This window comes from Calidris pugnax, unplaced genomic scaffold (genome assembly GCF_001431845.1).
Source record: "Calidris pugnax isolate Ruff unplaced genomic scaffold, ASM143184v1 scaffold32, whole genome shotgun sequence".
Lineage (NCBI taxonomy): Eukaryota > Metazoa > Chordata > Aves > Charadriiformes > Scolopacidae > Calidris > Calidris pugnax.
In genome coordinates this window covers 2,712,901-2,728,376 of record NW_015090783.1, presented here as the reverse complement: position 1 = coordinate 2,728,376, position 15,476 = coordinate 2,712,901, and the positions used below count along the sequence as shown (strand labels likewise).

General features: G+C 56.5%; 1 protein-coding gene across 8 annotated transcripts in view; it reads left to right on the top strand.

The window, feature by feature from the left end:
- The window catches only part of NCOR2 (nuclear receptor corepressor 2), a 202,309-nt gene that overhangs the window by 129,931 nt on the left and 56,902 nt on the right, over positions 1 to 15,476 (top strand). For all 8 annotated transcript variants that reach the window (XM_014963218.1, XM_014963250.1, XM_014963209.1 and 5 more), the window contains exons 17-19: positions 1,938 to 2,080; positions 7,540 to 7,687; positions 10,364 to 10,919. In XM_014963218.1, the coding sequence (XP_014818704.1) occupies positions 1,938 to 2,080; positions 7,540 to 7,687; positions 10,364 to 10,919 (847 nt within the window). The remainder of the gene's footprint in view (positions 1 to 1,937; positions 2,081 to 7,539; positions 7,688 to 10,363; positions 10,920 to 15,476) is intronic.

The following is a 15,476-nucleotide window of genomic DNA, read 5'->3' as shown; positions in this document are numbered from 1 at the left end:
GGGGGGGGGGGGAGGACTCCCACCCCAGCTTGTTATCTCTCACAGTTGGTGGCCGGACGTCCTTTTTTTTTTATTATTATTATTTATTCGTTATTATTTTTAAGAAGTCGCAGCCTGCCAGCGGGGTGACGGAGGTCGTGGGTTTGGCTGGAGCGAGGCTGGGAGTTGCAGAGTTAAAGCTCCAACTTGTTTCTTGGCTTTCCACCGCCTTTTGTGGTGCTCATCGCTGTGTGATGCCTGCCTCTTACATGCAATTTGATAAGCCCTGGTGCTGGGACGGGGCAGGATACAGGCACCGTCTTGATGTTAACTCCTGCCGTGCTGGGTACTGCTGGCTTCCTTCAGGACCTGGGAAGAAGGGAGAGGTTTCGTCTTTCCAGGGGGTACGTGGTGGCATCTACTCAAGGCAGATGTAGCCACGGACCCCTCGTGTGGGATCCTGGCTGAGGTGCATCCCCGATTGCTTGTGTTTGTGCTGAGATCAGTCCATCCCAGGGGGAATTTGTGGTTGGTCTGAAGCAGAGGTTGGGCTGTCCCTTTGGGCCAGGCTGGGCTCAGAGGTGACACGTGGCAGCAGCGTGGCTGAAGGCTGGCAGTGGGGCCAGGCTGGGGCACAGCTGTCCTGGCTCCCAGGCACAAGCAAGGCTGTCACCACGAGCTCTAACGTGGGACTTGTTGTGGTCCCGAGCCCCACAGTGCCAGAGCAGCCAGGAGAAGGATTTGGGGATGGAGGATGGAGGTGCCTGGGCAGTGCCTCTTCCCAGGCTCTGTGGTTGGTGGTGTCTGGGCAGAAAAACCCCTAACAAAAGAGGAAGATGCTCTTAGCAGGTTAATTCCCTGCTGGTTTTCGTCTTGAAGTCATCTTTTGTGGCAGTACTATGCCCTGGGCTCATAGTCTGTCTTGCACCCTACACAAGTTAACAGGGGAGGACCTGGGGAGCTGTTGGCTTGAAGGTGGCATCACATGGGCAGGACCAGCTGGAACAGCACGTCCCAGTTCATCTGGCAGCATCCTGCAGGCTGGTGGCAGCCCTGGCCTCACCAGGCACCACAGGAAGGACCAGCCACACACCAGGAAGGATTGCAGGCTGTGAAGTTTTATTTCCCAGGAAGCCTGGATGGACCTCACCCAGGTCACCTCCAGGAGCCTGGGATGGATGGACCAAGGTGCCACTGCACCCGTCCCTGGGCTGCGGTTGTGACTCCCACCTCCAGCTGTGGTACTGGGGGTGCCCAGACATCCCTGCAGAGACCGCAAGGACATGGGGTGCTGACTCGCTCCTTCCTTCTCCACCCTTCTGGGTTGCCCCAGTGCTGGCAGGAGCCCCACGATTGGGTGGCACCATCTGGCCAGGATTGCCAGCCCTTGGCGTGATGCCTGACCTGGGAAACTGCTTTTGCTCCTGAGCCTGCAATCAGCACGAATGCCCTGGCACACCTCTTCCCACCCCAGGACATCACCTGGGCTTCCCTGCTCCTCCTCCCCATCCATAACAGGACTCTGTGCTCTAACCCCATGAACCACCTTGTCACCACTGGGGCACAGGAGGGTGGGAAGAGCCTTTGCTTCGTGGTAGGGACTGAGAGCTACTGCCCCAAGTTCTGCTGGGCATGGCAACACCTCCTGCAACCATCCCAAAGTGAAGGGAGCACCACTAACACTCCTGACTGCCCAGTGGCTGTCTGAGACGTGGCTGTGGGACGTATTTTGTTCCAGAGGCGGTCAGCATAGTGCCATTTTCCCCTTGGAAAGAAAAACAGGCTCTCATAGGTCATCCCCTGGCCTAGGAACCCATTCAGACGGGTGCTAGTGACCATATTGTTCCTGTGGAGTTTGGCTTGCGCGCAGGATATTTCCCATCCTGATGGATAATGCTGCCTTTGTGCAAGTGTATCTGGTGTTAAACCCTTCTCCTTTTTCCCTCCTGTGACCATAGGTCTCCTTGAGCATGGGCGGAACTGGTCGGCCATTGCCAGGATGGTGGGCTCCAAGACCGTGTCGCAGTGCAAAAACTTCTACTTCAACTACAAGAAGAGGCAGAACCTGGACGAGATCCTACAGCAGCACAAACTGAAAATGGTGAGAGCCCCGTCTCAGCCCACACCCACAGATAGTTCCCAGCAAGTGCTTGCGTGCTTCCCACAGCCAAGGGGGGGGTCTTTATCACCTCGGAATGAAAGCTCTGGGGAGCGGGAAACGGTGCAGGAGAGGGTTTTCCACCCATCTGGCCCCAGGCGGTCTGGAGGAGGGGGAGCTGCTGCGTGGGAGATGCCTGGGTGTCTGGAGCATGGCTGGTACGTGAGGAGATAAGAAGGAGCAGAAGGAGGAGCAGGGCTGTGGTGTGTTGGCCAGGACGTGAGCTCAGTCCCAGCTGCACAAGTACTTTGACGCTGAGGAGGTTGTGCTGTTCCACGCCAGGAGCAGAGATCCTGGCTGGGCACCACAGCTCTGGGCCTTGCAGGTACCACAGTTACCTGGTAAACCACGGGTTTGCCCCGAAGAAATTCAGGGGTTTAGGACAACATGAGGAAAGGCTGCTCCTGACACGGATGTCTCTTGTCTCTGGGGCTGCGAGCAGATCCGTACATCTCTCTGTGCCTTGGTTTCCCCATCAAAAGCGGCCAGCGCTGCTGCTTTTCTGGCGTGCGATGCAGGGTGTGAATGAAGTGGGGTTTGTTTGGTGTTCTGGAGATAGGACGGACTGCTAAGAGCAACTAAGGATTATAATTATTTCATTTGTAGAGTATCCTGGGGTTCCTAGTTTCTGGTTAATAGAATTCACATGGCTAAACCCCCAAGGGGTGCTTTGAAAATGCAAAGGACAATGTTCAATGCAGGAATCTCTCCAAGCAAGCTATTACAGAAAGAGTAAAAAGAAAGACAGGAAAACATTCAATGACTCACCCAGGAATTTAATATCCTAGTCAGTCTATAGGAATGAGAGAAAGAGAAGACATCGGCGATTCTTTTTTATTAATTCTCTGTGCACAGAGACACTCCTGTGTTCCTATGTTTCACCGAATTGTTTTTAGAAACAAAGCAAACAAACTATATAAAAGACCCCAAAACAGATATAAAGACTGGAATGAAATGTGCATCAAGCCCTCCGACTATAAAATGTTACATTATAAAGATATCATTGTTCATTACTGGGGAGCGCCTGAAATAAGATCATACAGCTTAGCTGGCAGTGGAGCCGGTGTGTATTAATTTACTCTGCTTCCTAATGTTTCAGAAATTATATCACGGAAGTGTTTTTCTGCAGAACCACATTTTTCCCTGCATCCGTCCCTCCAAGGCAGCCGCTAGACTTCTCCAGTCTAATTGCTCACTCTCACTTGCAGTTTATATCAGCATCATCATTTTATTTTTTCGAGCATTGGAGGCTATGGGATTCAGTTGTGGAGAAGAACAATGAACGTTCAGCTGTTATTTATTGTGCTCTATTGTTTTGTGGCAACAGCAGATGCCAGAAAGCTGAATAAAATCAAAGAACAACTGAGATTAAATTGCCATAGACCTTCCTTCCTGACTCCTAAATATACTCACGAGCAAACCGAGCCTCCAGATCTCCTCCTATACCAGTAGTCATCCGTGACCTCCGTGGAGGAAGCACATGGTGAGGGAGCGTGGCATTGCCTAGTTTTGCCTTGACATCCCCAATTTATTCCCTGCCTTCGCCGCCAACAGCTATTGCTGATCGTGTGCGGGGAAACACAGTGGCTCTGCTTTTCTTCCTCTTGCTTAATGAGAGTAAACTTAATTAGCAGATCTCATTTGTTTCCCAAATGGGGCTCATTAATATTGTAGCCTCCTCTTCCAGGTAGGTGTGACACTGGGTTGCAGCAGCGTGTGGGTGGCTCGGAGGAGCTGTGGGGATGGGTGGGCAGCAGTGACCAGTGTGGGACGGGGAACAGAGCCTGGAAAGGTCCTTCTTCTCCCCAGAACGTGGCACAGCACAGTGCAGAGCAGGATATCCCCATTCACCGTGCTGGGACAGTGCTGGGTGGATGGGGCTGGGCATTTCAGCAGCCCTTTGTCCCCTTGCATGCTGAACCCCAGCTGGGCAGAACCCAAGGAGCTCTGGGGACACGGGGAACCTCCCTTGAAGCATCCAGGGAGCACCCAGCATTAGGAAGGGGAAAGGTTTGGGTTGATTAGGAAGGGGAAAGGTTTGGGTTGCAACAGGCAAAGGTGTCTGACATGGTGATGGTCCTTTTCCACCTCTCCAGAGCCCACATGGTCCATGCACTCCCACGTACTGGTTCTGGTGTTTTAATTTGAAGACCCATCCTTTTACTGGAGAAGTTCTCCCCCAGGGAAGGAGCACAGAGGGGCTGCAGGTGGGCTGTGTCAGCGCACAGAGCCCCATTCCCCCTCTCGTAGAGCTGCTCAGTGCTCATGAGACCCTCCTTCAAGCCCATTGTGACCCCTGTTCTGATGGGGTTGGGTGCCAGAGATCTTCACCCTGCTCCCTCTGCAGGCCCCCCCATGGGTCAGGATGTCCCTGCCAGCCGTGGGACAGGCAGCCTGGTACTGCTGGGGCAGGGTCAGGCCACCTTGAGGCTTCGCTTTATCTACCCCGCTGTGTGTTTTCGCTTGGTTTCACTGCCGAGCGGCGCAGATGTGTCCCAGGCATCAGCGTCACTTAACCTTGACCTTCTGCACGCCGCAATCTCTAATCTTGGCATTTAAAGAAAGCAGAGCATTGGGATATGCGGCGTCCTCCGAGCTGCTCTTTCTGTTAGCAGTTGGAGATTAGGCTCTGTCTTCACCAGGACCTCTTTGTGGTGTGATTGTCACGTTGAGCTGTTGTCTGCTGGGGCTTGTTTTGGCTTGTGCAGCAAAGATGGTCGAGTTATCTCTGGAGCTGGTGCTGGTCCTGCTTGGAGGACCAGTCTTTTGGACCCCTTCAAGCAACATTTCTGCAATGCCTTGGTTTTTTGGGTGGTGCTGGCTTTGTACAGCAAAGCTGCTTCAGGAGGACAGCCTGGTGGTGTCTTCTTCTAGAAGATGAACAAGTCTGCCTTACTTTGGTGTAGAGCTTTGGTCTCAGGATGGGGAACTGAGCCCTTCCTCACTGCAGGGTCACCACTCTGCCCCTTCCCATCGCTGCTGGCTGCTCCCATGACAGAGCATGGGAGTCATGCTGTGGTTGGACTTGGTGTGGTCCAAATATACATCACTATGTCACACCAGTCTGGGACTACCTGGTCCTGCTCGTAAGACAGGCTGAGGGTGATGCCGATGGGAGGTACCCGTAGTGATGGCTCCATGTTGGTAGCAGGATTTGGAAGCTGTTTTGGCTGTTCCTACCATGTCAGGTCATGAGTGCAAGGAGAGGCCAAATTAGTCAGGATGGCTGCTCTGCCTGAAGGGCAGCAGAAGGCCAGAGAGATGTTACACCTGAGGCTGGTGGCATCTCCATCTCTTTCTCCAGAACAGACAGTGCAGGTGAACCTGAGCAGTGGGATGCAGTGCCCAGTGCCTGGGATGGCAAGAGGGGAGATAGGGGAAGAGGTGCCCAGGAGGACAGCATAGAGGAGCCGACACGGAGTGACGTCTTGTGCAGGGTTTGGTGTCCTCCCTGCAAACAGTGCATCTGTGGGCTTGGTGAGGCAGACCACTCAAGTGGCACCAAGTCCTGGATGCTCCTGCAAAAATATGTGGTGGCAGGTTGAGAGCAGGGACCCCCTGGGCTGGAAAAGGACAAAATGAGCATCAAAGTGCCAGGTCCTGGCACGTTCCTGTGGCCTCGCTGGTAATCGCTTGGATTAAGAGTATGTTGTGATGATGGCAGACCCCTGGTCCCAGGCATGGCTCGTAGAGACTCTTCCACGTCTGCCACAGTCATCGTTAGGATTCCATGTCAGACGTGGGGACCCCGTGGCTGCTTACAGGGGCAGAGCAGGAATGGACCCTGTTCCTGGGCAGGGTGCCGGGAGCAAGACTGCACGAAGGGACCAGAGCCATTGGCAATGTAAGAGGCGAGATGGTGGCCTGAACTTATCTCTAGATGTAACCGGGATCTGCTGCCTGGATTTCACATCATTGTCCCCAAAATACCAGCGGTGGGGTCTGCTGTGCGAGGGACCCGCGGTGCCCCCGGCATCTTGCTGCTCCGCTCTGCCGGAGCCCGGGCTCTGGCCAAGTAGGATGCTGAGGCAGAGGCTGGTTCCCGGCGAATTCCCCAGCGAGGAGCCTGCTCCTGCCCGCGGCTGAGTCACGGACCCGTGAGTAAGAGGCAGAGAAGTCTTTGCCATAGTAACGTCGGTGCTTTGTCACCGCATTAGCGTGATGGGGAACTGCTGCTTCAGACAGAAACGTGCGGTTGCTGAATGGCTGCCGGGGCAGAGGCGCGAGCGCTGGCAGTGCCCGGGCATCACCGCTGCCGCCGGCCGGGACCAGGGCACCACAGAGCCCAGCCTTCCTCCCTGTGCCTTCACACAGCCTTTTCTCAACTGCCTTTCCCCCCCCCGCCCCCCTGTCTCCTGCCCAGTTTGATAAAAATAGATTTTGAGCAAGCAGCGTTTCCAAGCAAAAGGCAGTTGTATTTGTTTGTTTTATCTGGAAGTTTTTTAAAGGACTGAAAATCTTTGGGGGGGGGAGGGGAGGGGAGAGGAGGAGGGGGGAGACCAGCTCTTCCCAGCACAGAGATCCAGCGGCAAAGTTAACGTTTCCACCACGGCTTTATCTTTTCATCCATGTAAATAAACGTCCTACACACGTCATTCATGTGGGGTTTGCAGGGAGAGCCGGAGATGATGGGCCTGTTCCTACTGGTAATATTTACTCAAGCAACAAGAGCAGGAAACAATAGCAAAGCCCAGACTTTCCCTTTAGGCCGGCGGGAGGGAGCAGCTCTCTCTACCCTCGTGGCTGCGACACGTTCCCCAACGAGCAGGGACGGGGCTGTCCCGGGGCAGGACGGGGTACCGGGTGTCTCACCTTTGGGATGCTGTGCCACCCAGAGCATCCCCACCGGTCACAGCCTCCCCGGCGTGGGAGTCAAAGTCCTTTGGCAGCACTTGCCATAGGGGACACAGAAGCTGGTTTGCAAAAGTATTGGCTGGGGCATCAGCTTCGTTATCTGCAGACGAGCGTCAGGCCGTGGCCGTGCGTGTTTTCGTAGGTGGAGGTAGTCCCTGGAAATGTGCAGGACGAACACATCACACATGCGTAACGTGGGTCCACCAGGATCTTGCCAGCCTGGCACTGGTCACTTCTGCACATGTGTCCCTTGTCCATGTGTCCACGCCTCAGTGCCACCCCTTCCTTGGAGGCTCGCTGCCACCCGGGGCTGGAGCTCCAAGTGGAGCCGGGCTGACCGTTGCAGGACAGTCAGGTTTTTGGCCAGGTGGGACCATGCTGCCAGGCTTTCAGCAGGCGAGTCTGGTCCTCAAGACTGATTTTCGGAAGGTTTACCTGGGGGGACCATGGTGGCGTTAGCATCCCTCTCCCTCTTTGAGCAGGACCAGTGCTGTTCGCTTCCCATCCTTCTGGTGTCTTGTTTTCACCATCCTCTGCTTCTTCCCCAGGAGAAAGAAAGGAACGCCAAGAGGAAGAAGAAAAAAGGCACCGCCGTTCAGAACGAAGAAGCTGCCTTCCCTCCTGCAGCCGAGGACGAGGAGATGGAGGTGTCAGGGACGAGCGGCAACGAGGAGGAGATGGCCGAGGAGGCGGAAGGTGAGGCGGGTTGGGGGCTGTGGTGAGGGGAACGCACCCAGCTCTCCTGGCATTGCCACCTGGTCACAGTGGGGACACTGGGCACGGCCTCTCCGGGGCTGCAAAAATCAGCACTGGCAGGGGGTCACGTCTGTCACCCCAAGGCCACGCTGAGGTGACAGCATCCCGCAGCATGAGGTGCTGGTGGCTTTTTGGATGCCTCTGGATTTCACGCTTGCGAGGAGTGCCCTGGATCGCTGCCCTCCTCCCGTGTCTGTCTGGAGGGATGTTTATTTTGGGAAGGTCATGCGATGCCGGAGCTCTGTTACCAGCAGCCTCCGCCGTGGCTGCCAGCTGCCCACGAGGGTCCCGGGGGGCACGGGGAAGCTTACAGCAGCCTCCGTGGCCCAGAGGCTTCTGATCCCCCACATCAAAGCTGCACGTAAAGGAACTTGGAGTGTTCCCAGCAGCTTCTCCTCTCCCTGGAGGAGAGCAAGCTCTTTGGTTTCCAGTTTCCATGAGCGCATGCTCCCCAGAGCACCCAGTTTACCGGGGCCTGGCACGCTGATGTGCTCTGGTAAACCACATTTCTTGGGGTTTTCCGCAGGGGGGTGTCCCTGTGTGCTTGGCAGGGTTAGAGAGCTGCCACTGCAGGCTCTCAAGGAGTTCAGCATGGGCTCAAGGAGGGATAACCTGCTAAGGTTTGTGTGTGCCCATCCCATCAGATCATCGCTGTCAGTGCTGCCCCGGGCAGTGAAGCCCTCGCTGCCAGCGAAGGCAGGGGAAGCCGTGGTCTCCCCCCAGAGAGGCTCGTGTACCTTGTCGGGTCTTTTCCTCCACCTTTCCCTTTTAAGGCAGCATTTTCCTCCCTCCCAGCCATACCAAAGAAAGGAAACAACTTGAAAGTGACAATTTTCAGCTATTTATCGCTTAGAAAGCATGGCAGCGAGTTTGGAGAAAATGCGCATAATTTTCCAACAATAGCCCCATTTGACTTTTGTCAAAGTAATTTAATAACTTTACCGTCACTGCTGGCACCACGCTGGTTCCTGGCCTTAGCACCCAGGCTAATGGGACTCGAAATGGGAAATCTTTTCAAACCATCATTGCAAGTGACTCATTACGAGGCAGATTCCAGGTAAATCTTTGTGTGCGACGTGATATGTGACTCAGAGGCACAAAGTAAAAGGTAGTTATTGCTCTTTGTAAGAGTGCTGGAGAGGAAACAATGTATTTTTGAGATTAGAGAGGGATCTCTTGACATGCTCCTGAGCCTTACGCTCCGAGCCTCGTCTCTTGTTCTGCTGCTGGGGTGGGCTACGGAGCTGAAGGAAGGTGTAAGCAGGAGGGATGAAATGTCACGGGAGCAGAAGTGCCAGGGCAATGTTGGCACGAGATGGCTGCTGGCTCCGGGGTGACATTTGGGGATGCTCAGGCAATAGCTTGGGGTCAGGGGGCCACGTGGCCAGCCAGGGAAAGGGGGAGGGCTTGGTATGGGGGTTACGGCATAGACCACAGATTCAGCATCTGGAGGGAGTGCACTGGAGCCTAGATCTTGGCTGAGTCTGGGACAAGCCACTGTTGGATGTCTTGGGGTGGCATTTGGAGTAGCATCGAATGGCAGTCAGGGAGAGTTGGTGAATCTCATCCCTGAGTGGGGGACAGGACACCTCATTGCTGGATTGCCAGTGAGTAAAGGTTGGAGAGGTCTGAGATTCCTGACAAGTGTGGCACATTGTGCCAAGGAAGGATGGATGTGCTCCAACATACGGCTCTTGGGACACAGCTCCTCTGTGGCACTCATCTTGCTGGTGTTGGAAAGCTCTCTGTGCTGCTATGGAGAGAGAGAAGTCAAGGGGTGCGCAGGAGGAAACCTTCAGGCACAAGCATGAGAGCTGTGTCTGTCAGGGATGTGTTGAGGTGGGACCATGGAAGTCTTCTGAGGCTCCTGGTCCTGGACAGGTTTGTCTGGTGAAAACATGGAGGGAACGATCTTCTCCCCAGCCACAGAAACCGTCTTTCAGCAGCACCTTCATCTGAAGCAGTGCCTGGCCGCCTGTGCCTCCAGCTCACTTCAAGCTGTTGGTGGCAGATTTGAGAATGATCCTTTCCATGTAATAATTAACCTGTCCCTCAGCGCTGCCAGCGCTTTGCTTTCACTGACCCTGACCTCTTTTCTTCTGCCACTGGCGGCTTAAATAACAACAAACACGCGGGGTGTTTTGGGATGGTTCCCAGCTGCCCCGGGGGTGGCAGAGCCAGGGACACGGGCGACGTAAGTCAGCGAGCAGGGTGCCAGCGAGGTGCCTGGCCCCGGGGGAGCAGAGCTGATCCGGAGCCATGGGTGAGAGAGTGAGGAGGGAGCAGGTCCTGTCCTGCAGATCCAGCCAGCAGCCGGGGTTTTCCCTTAAAACCCAGCTTCCCAGTCGCTTGGTCTCCAGGTTTTTGGGCGTGTGGTTTTGCCTTTGGGTGGGGGTTAATAACAGACATGGTGCTGGACAAGCAGGAGCCCCCAGAGCATCCCCTTGCTTCGTAGGCTGTGGATCCGGGGATCCCAGCGCAGCTCTCCCAGCCCCGGGATCATCTCCCCCTTGGAGGAACGAGGGCGTTCTCCTCCCATGGGAGGGGGCGGAGGCAGCGATATGGGAAGCGAGAATCTCGGGCTGATCCTTATTTTTATTTCTTCCCTTTTCTCAGCTGCAGTAAATAACAGCTCCGACACCGAGAGCATTCCCTCGCCGAGGCCTGAAGCCAAAGAAGGAGGCGAAACCGGGGCCAAGGCACCACCCAGGCCGGGAGGTGACTCCGGCACAGAACCGGCAGTCAAGTTGGAAGAGGCTCCAACACCCCCCGACGCTCCCACCGCTCCCCCGGCCAACCCCGCTCCTGCCACCAGCCCTCCCCCAGAGGCAGCTCCCGAGCCGCCCAGCAGTGAGGAAAAGGTACAGGAGGACCTCGTGGTGGACGTGGTGAAGACGGAGGAGCCGGAGGAGAAGGTGAGCGAAGAGCCCTGCAAGAGCGAGGTGAAGAAGGAGGAGAGCGAAGACAGCCAGGAGAAGGACAAGGGGAATGACAAGAAGGCGGAAAGCGGCGTCAGTGGTGGAGGGACAGCGGGGACGGAGGGGACACCCAAGGCTGAGAAGAAGGAGAGTCATAAAGGCAGTAAAGGCCCCGGGGTGAACCCCGACAGTGACTCCAGCGCGACCTGCAGCGCGGACGAGATGGACGAGCAGGATGCTGTGGACAAGAGCAGGTAGGAGCGGGGAGAGAGGTGGGCAAGCGCGTGGCCTGAGGGCCAGGCAAGCATCTCCATTGCGTGCCACAGTGCCCACGTGTGCTCTCATGAGCTCCTTCCTGGGAATGTCACTGCTCAGGCACATCCCCAGGTGAAGGGACGTGTCCCCACATGGCCGTGACCCTTTGACCATCGCTTGCAGAGGGTCCATTGACACAACGGGCAGTGTGATGTTCCAACATATGTGTGCTACTGGCCAATGGCCATGGGCAAGTTTTGGGTGCAGAGCCACTGTGTCTGCTGGCTGCAGCCCATCTGGGTGATGCAATGGAGCAGGATGTGCCCTTGGGGACAGCGGGGTTGTGCAGGGGCGCAGGCAGGTTTGCCAGCATCCGGGGTTGGGAGCGGTTTCGGTCAAAGTTGGTGCTGGCAGGAGAGAACTCACTCCAGGGACCTGTTCCCAGTGGTGAGTTGCTCCTCAGCAGAGATGCTGCTTGGCTCTGAAGGGGTAAATTATCTGTCCTGGCCATACAGAGGGGAGAATGGTGTGAGCTTTCCTGTGGTAACACCACCGGGTCTTCACCTGAGCTGCTGTGGTCCTGGGCCCTTCACCTGGCCAAGGGGACCTCTTACCCTTTATGGGTGGCTCTTGGGACAGGGAGGGGAAATGTGAGCCTCTTTGGGGGAAAAACATCCTGCTCCCTTCTCAGCTCTTCCCACAGAGCCCTCCCCACCCAAGAGCCTCACAAATGGGACAGGGTTTTCTGTTTTTTAAAGAATATGCATGAACACATGCGTCGTTGTAGTGCTGATTTCTGTAAGGGCTGGCTCCTAGGTCAGGAGGGACCTGTGAGTCCGCCCTGCCATCACACATAGGGCTGGCAGTCCCTCTGCCGCTCCCCACCTCGGAGCTGGGCTGGGATGAGAGGCTGGTGTCCCACATCCAGCATGTGCTGGGATGCACCCAACATCCCACATGCCTCCCGTGGGCTTGCAGGGGGCAGTTTGGCAGCGAAACGGGTGCTGCCAGCCCGGGCAGGCTGTACGCAGCACTGTGGACGGGGCTATTTTAAAAAAACAACCGAGCAAAGCGGCGGGACGAGGCGGTGGGGAGCCATCATGCATCTCCACCACCCCTTACGGCCTCCACGCTTTCCCCGTGATGGATGATGGAGCCGGTGGGTGAGTGCTGGTGGTGTGGGAGCATCCTCCGCGCTGCTCGGCCGCCCCGGGGGGAGCAGCCTCTCTCGCTGCCGAGCAGCTGGAAGCAGCGCTGATGATGCCGAGGGGTGGTGCGGATGCTGCTGGCCCCATCCCTCTGGCGGGGCTGAGGCCTCTTGGCTGCCGTGCTCCTCTCTAGCAGTGGACCGAGTCCAGCACCACCCCTCCCCGCCCTCTCCTCTTCCCAGATGGGAGAAAACCTCCCAGCAAGGGAGAGTGAGGCCAGCGGGGCCGCGCTCCTCGAGTTTAACATTAACCCAACCCAAAACAGGGCAGCAGCGCCTTGTCCCGACTTCCCAGCAGCGACAGAGCAAGTTGTCTTGGGAACAACTTTTTTCATCCCCGTCTCCTTGCTGAGTCAGCACCTCTCTCGCTTGTCAGACAGGAATATTAAACATTAAACAGGCGTCCCGCAGCTCCCGGGCCGCTCCTCTTATCCGGTGCGGTGGTGAAGCTCGGGTGATAGCAGAACCTGCTGGCACTGAAGAGCTGCAGCTGATGCCAGCACCTGGGAGCACCCATGGGGTCAGGCTGCAGCCGGATCAGAGGTTTCGGCAGCGGGGGGGTCTGTGCCTTTGCTTTGCCTCCCTTGCATTTCCCACCGGCCGAGGGCTGCCGGCTCGCAGGCAGGTACCGCAGCCCCGGCTGCTGCAGCGTGACTTGCGATGAGCAGGACGAGGCAGCTGAGATGCCGCGTGAGCCGCCCCGTCACCGCATCACCCGATGCTCGCCCGCCCACCCACCCAGCGCCGGCGGGGCGTGGGTGCTCTTCCCTGCGCTTGTGAAAGCACCGAGCTGTCTGCAGCATCACCCAGGAGGGGGACGGACGGTGGCCGGGGTGTCCCCGCGGCAAGAGGGAAGGGGAGCAGGGCTGGTGTGAGACGTAGGGGCAGCTTTTCTCAGATCCTCCTGGGGTTGGCAGGAGCAAAGACAAGTCCGGGATGGGGCGTCGCAGCCTCAACTCATCAAAGCTGAAGAAGGCGGGTAATTGTCTGTGGTTCCCTGCAGCGTGTGCTGCAAGGGGGGTGCTGCCAGCGCTGCCAGTACCGCGGTTCAGTGGGAGGTCACGCAGATGGGAACGCACAAGGGAGGCCATGGATGGTCACCTGCTGCAGACCTGCAGCCCGGAGAGGAGACGTCTGTCCCTAAGCGTTGCACCAAGCCACCTCTGTATCCTGGCCACTTCTCAGCCGGAGGTGTGAGGGCTGTGCTGGGCCAGTGCCACGTTGGTGCTGTGACCCTGGCTTGGGGGAGCCCATTGGGGCAATCTGTTGGCCATCACCTTTGCACAACCACTGAGTGTGCGTTTGGCTGGGTCCCGTGTGGCTGGGACGTAATAAAATGTGTGATCTGCATATTGATGCATTTAATACTGGCTTCCTAAGCATCAGGAGCATGGAGGGTTCTAGGAGAACTGAGGATCACCTCCCTTAAGTGTGCTTAAAGGGACCTTAAGGGTGCTTAAACGCATCTCTGTGGGTGCCACAAGTGCGTGGGGTGGCTACTGGGGTGGTGGCTCTGCCATAGCTGGGAGGACTCTTCCAGTCTCTGAAAATCAAGCTGTTTAGTTATGAGTCCAGCGAGCGTCGCTGCTGGGGAGGAGAGCGGTGCTGAGCACAACCCTGGCTGCTGAGGTCTGTCCCGTGCCACTAGTGGTGACAGTGACACAGAGCTGGGTCAGCATCTGGGTCAGTCACCTCCCGGTGAGCACCAGGACCCATCTCAGGTGACATGTTACCAGCCTGGTGGCGCTGGCTTCAGGTGAAGTGGCAGGAGAGGAACTCTTTGCTGGCACCAGGAGCCGGTGTGGTGCTGGCAGCCTGCTCTGGCTGCCCTGCCTCCCAGGTGAGGCTTGTCCAGAAAAAAAAAATGCCCTTTAAAAAAAATAATTTAAAAAAGATTGGCTTATTTTGGGCAAAATCAGAGCTCAAAGTGCCAGGGGAGTGGGGCCAGGGCTGCAGAGTGTGCTGTGAACTTGGGCAGCCCCAGAAGAGCCGTGCTGCATCTCAGCATGGCATGAAGGTCTTGGGAGCTGGGTGCCTTTGCACCCAGCCACGTGTCTCAGCAGTCCTTGGGGCATTGCAACCTGCTGGGAGCCCCATGTCCAACCCCACAGCGTGGCTTCACAACACCCGTTTGGCCCTGGGGGCAGACATCATGGCAATTATTTGTGGAGCAGCTCAAATTTGCTGCCTCTCGCCTGTTTCCCGGTGGGTGCCTAAGGGGGCCACCGTGGTCCCCATCTGGAGGTGGGTCCCCTTCCCCTCCACTGCCAGGCACTGCAGAGCGAGGGCTGGGGCAGTCCCAGCACCAGGATGAGTTTATTCCCTGCACATGGCCCCGCCACGCTTGTTTATTCATCCAAGGGTGAGCATGGAGTGACCTTGAAATTTATAGGCTGAAAAGAGCAGTGAAATAACAGCTAAAATAAACAAATCAAGCTGTAAAGCTTGAAAACTATGAACTGGCTTCAACAAATTGGAGTCGGGAGGGAGAGAAAGCGGAGGTGGCTTGGAGAGATGTGGTCTCCGGGGTCTCAGCACGAGCTCGGGAGCTGGACACACTGAGGGTTTGACCCATGGGCTTCACACGCCTCCATCCCCATCCCGTTTTGGTGGCACCATGGAGATGCCCACCTCACACTGCTTGCACAGAGGGTCGGTGCGGCCATCTGAGTGTCTACCAGGCAGCCCAAACAGCAAGGGGAAGAGCCAAGGGAGAGGGTGCAGGGCTGCACAGCCGCTGGGCTGAACAGCAAATCCCATCCAAATCCAGCCTCTCGTCTTTCAAGTGATCCAAGCGCTCCAGCCATGTGCACGTGGTTCCTTGCCCAGGCTTTAGCGCCTTGATTAAACACGGTTCTTGAAGAGGAGCATGAGACTGATCCCGAGCACCAGGCAAGGACCACGTGTGAGCTCCAAAGAGTGTTGTGATGCCCTCATGAAATCTGAACCGGTCGCCCTGCTCTGTAGCTCCTGGCTCTGGCTGTGTGCTCCAGTTCTCCCTCGGGTTTATTCTGGACAACAGTGGATTTGTTAGAAATAGTTAGCATAGCAGATAGGGGGAAGAGGGTGCGAGAACCTCTTGAGCTGGATGTCATGGTCTTGTTTGAGCATGGAGACCCACAAGGGTTGTCTTCTCTGGCAAGCAGGATTTGAATCCCATCCTGCTCTTTGCCTCCCTTCAGCCTTGTCATCCCACGGCAAAGCTGCCCCAGTTGCTAGCTGGGCATTGCTGGGCCGGGTTGTGTTCCTCTCTGTGCCTACCCTTGTAGACCAAAATGACCTGGGGAAACCTACAGGGTCAAGATTGAGACACCTCCCCGGCAGCTGTGGGTCCCTCATGCTTTGGGCA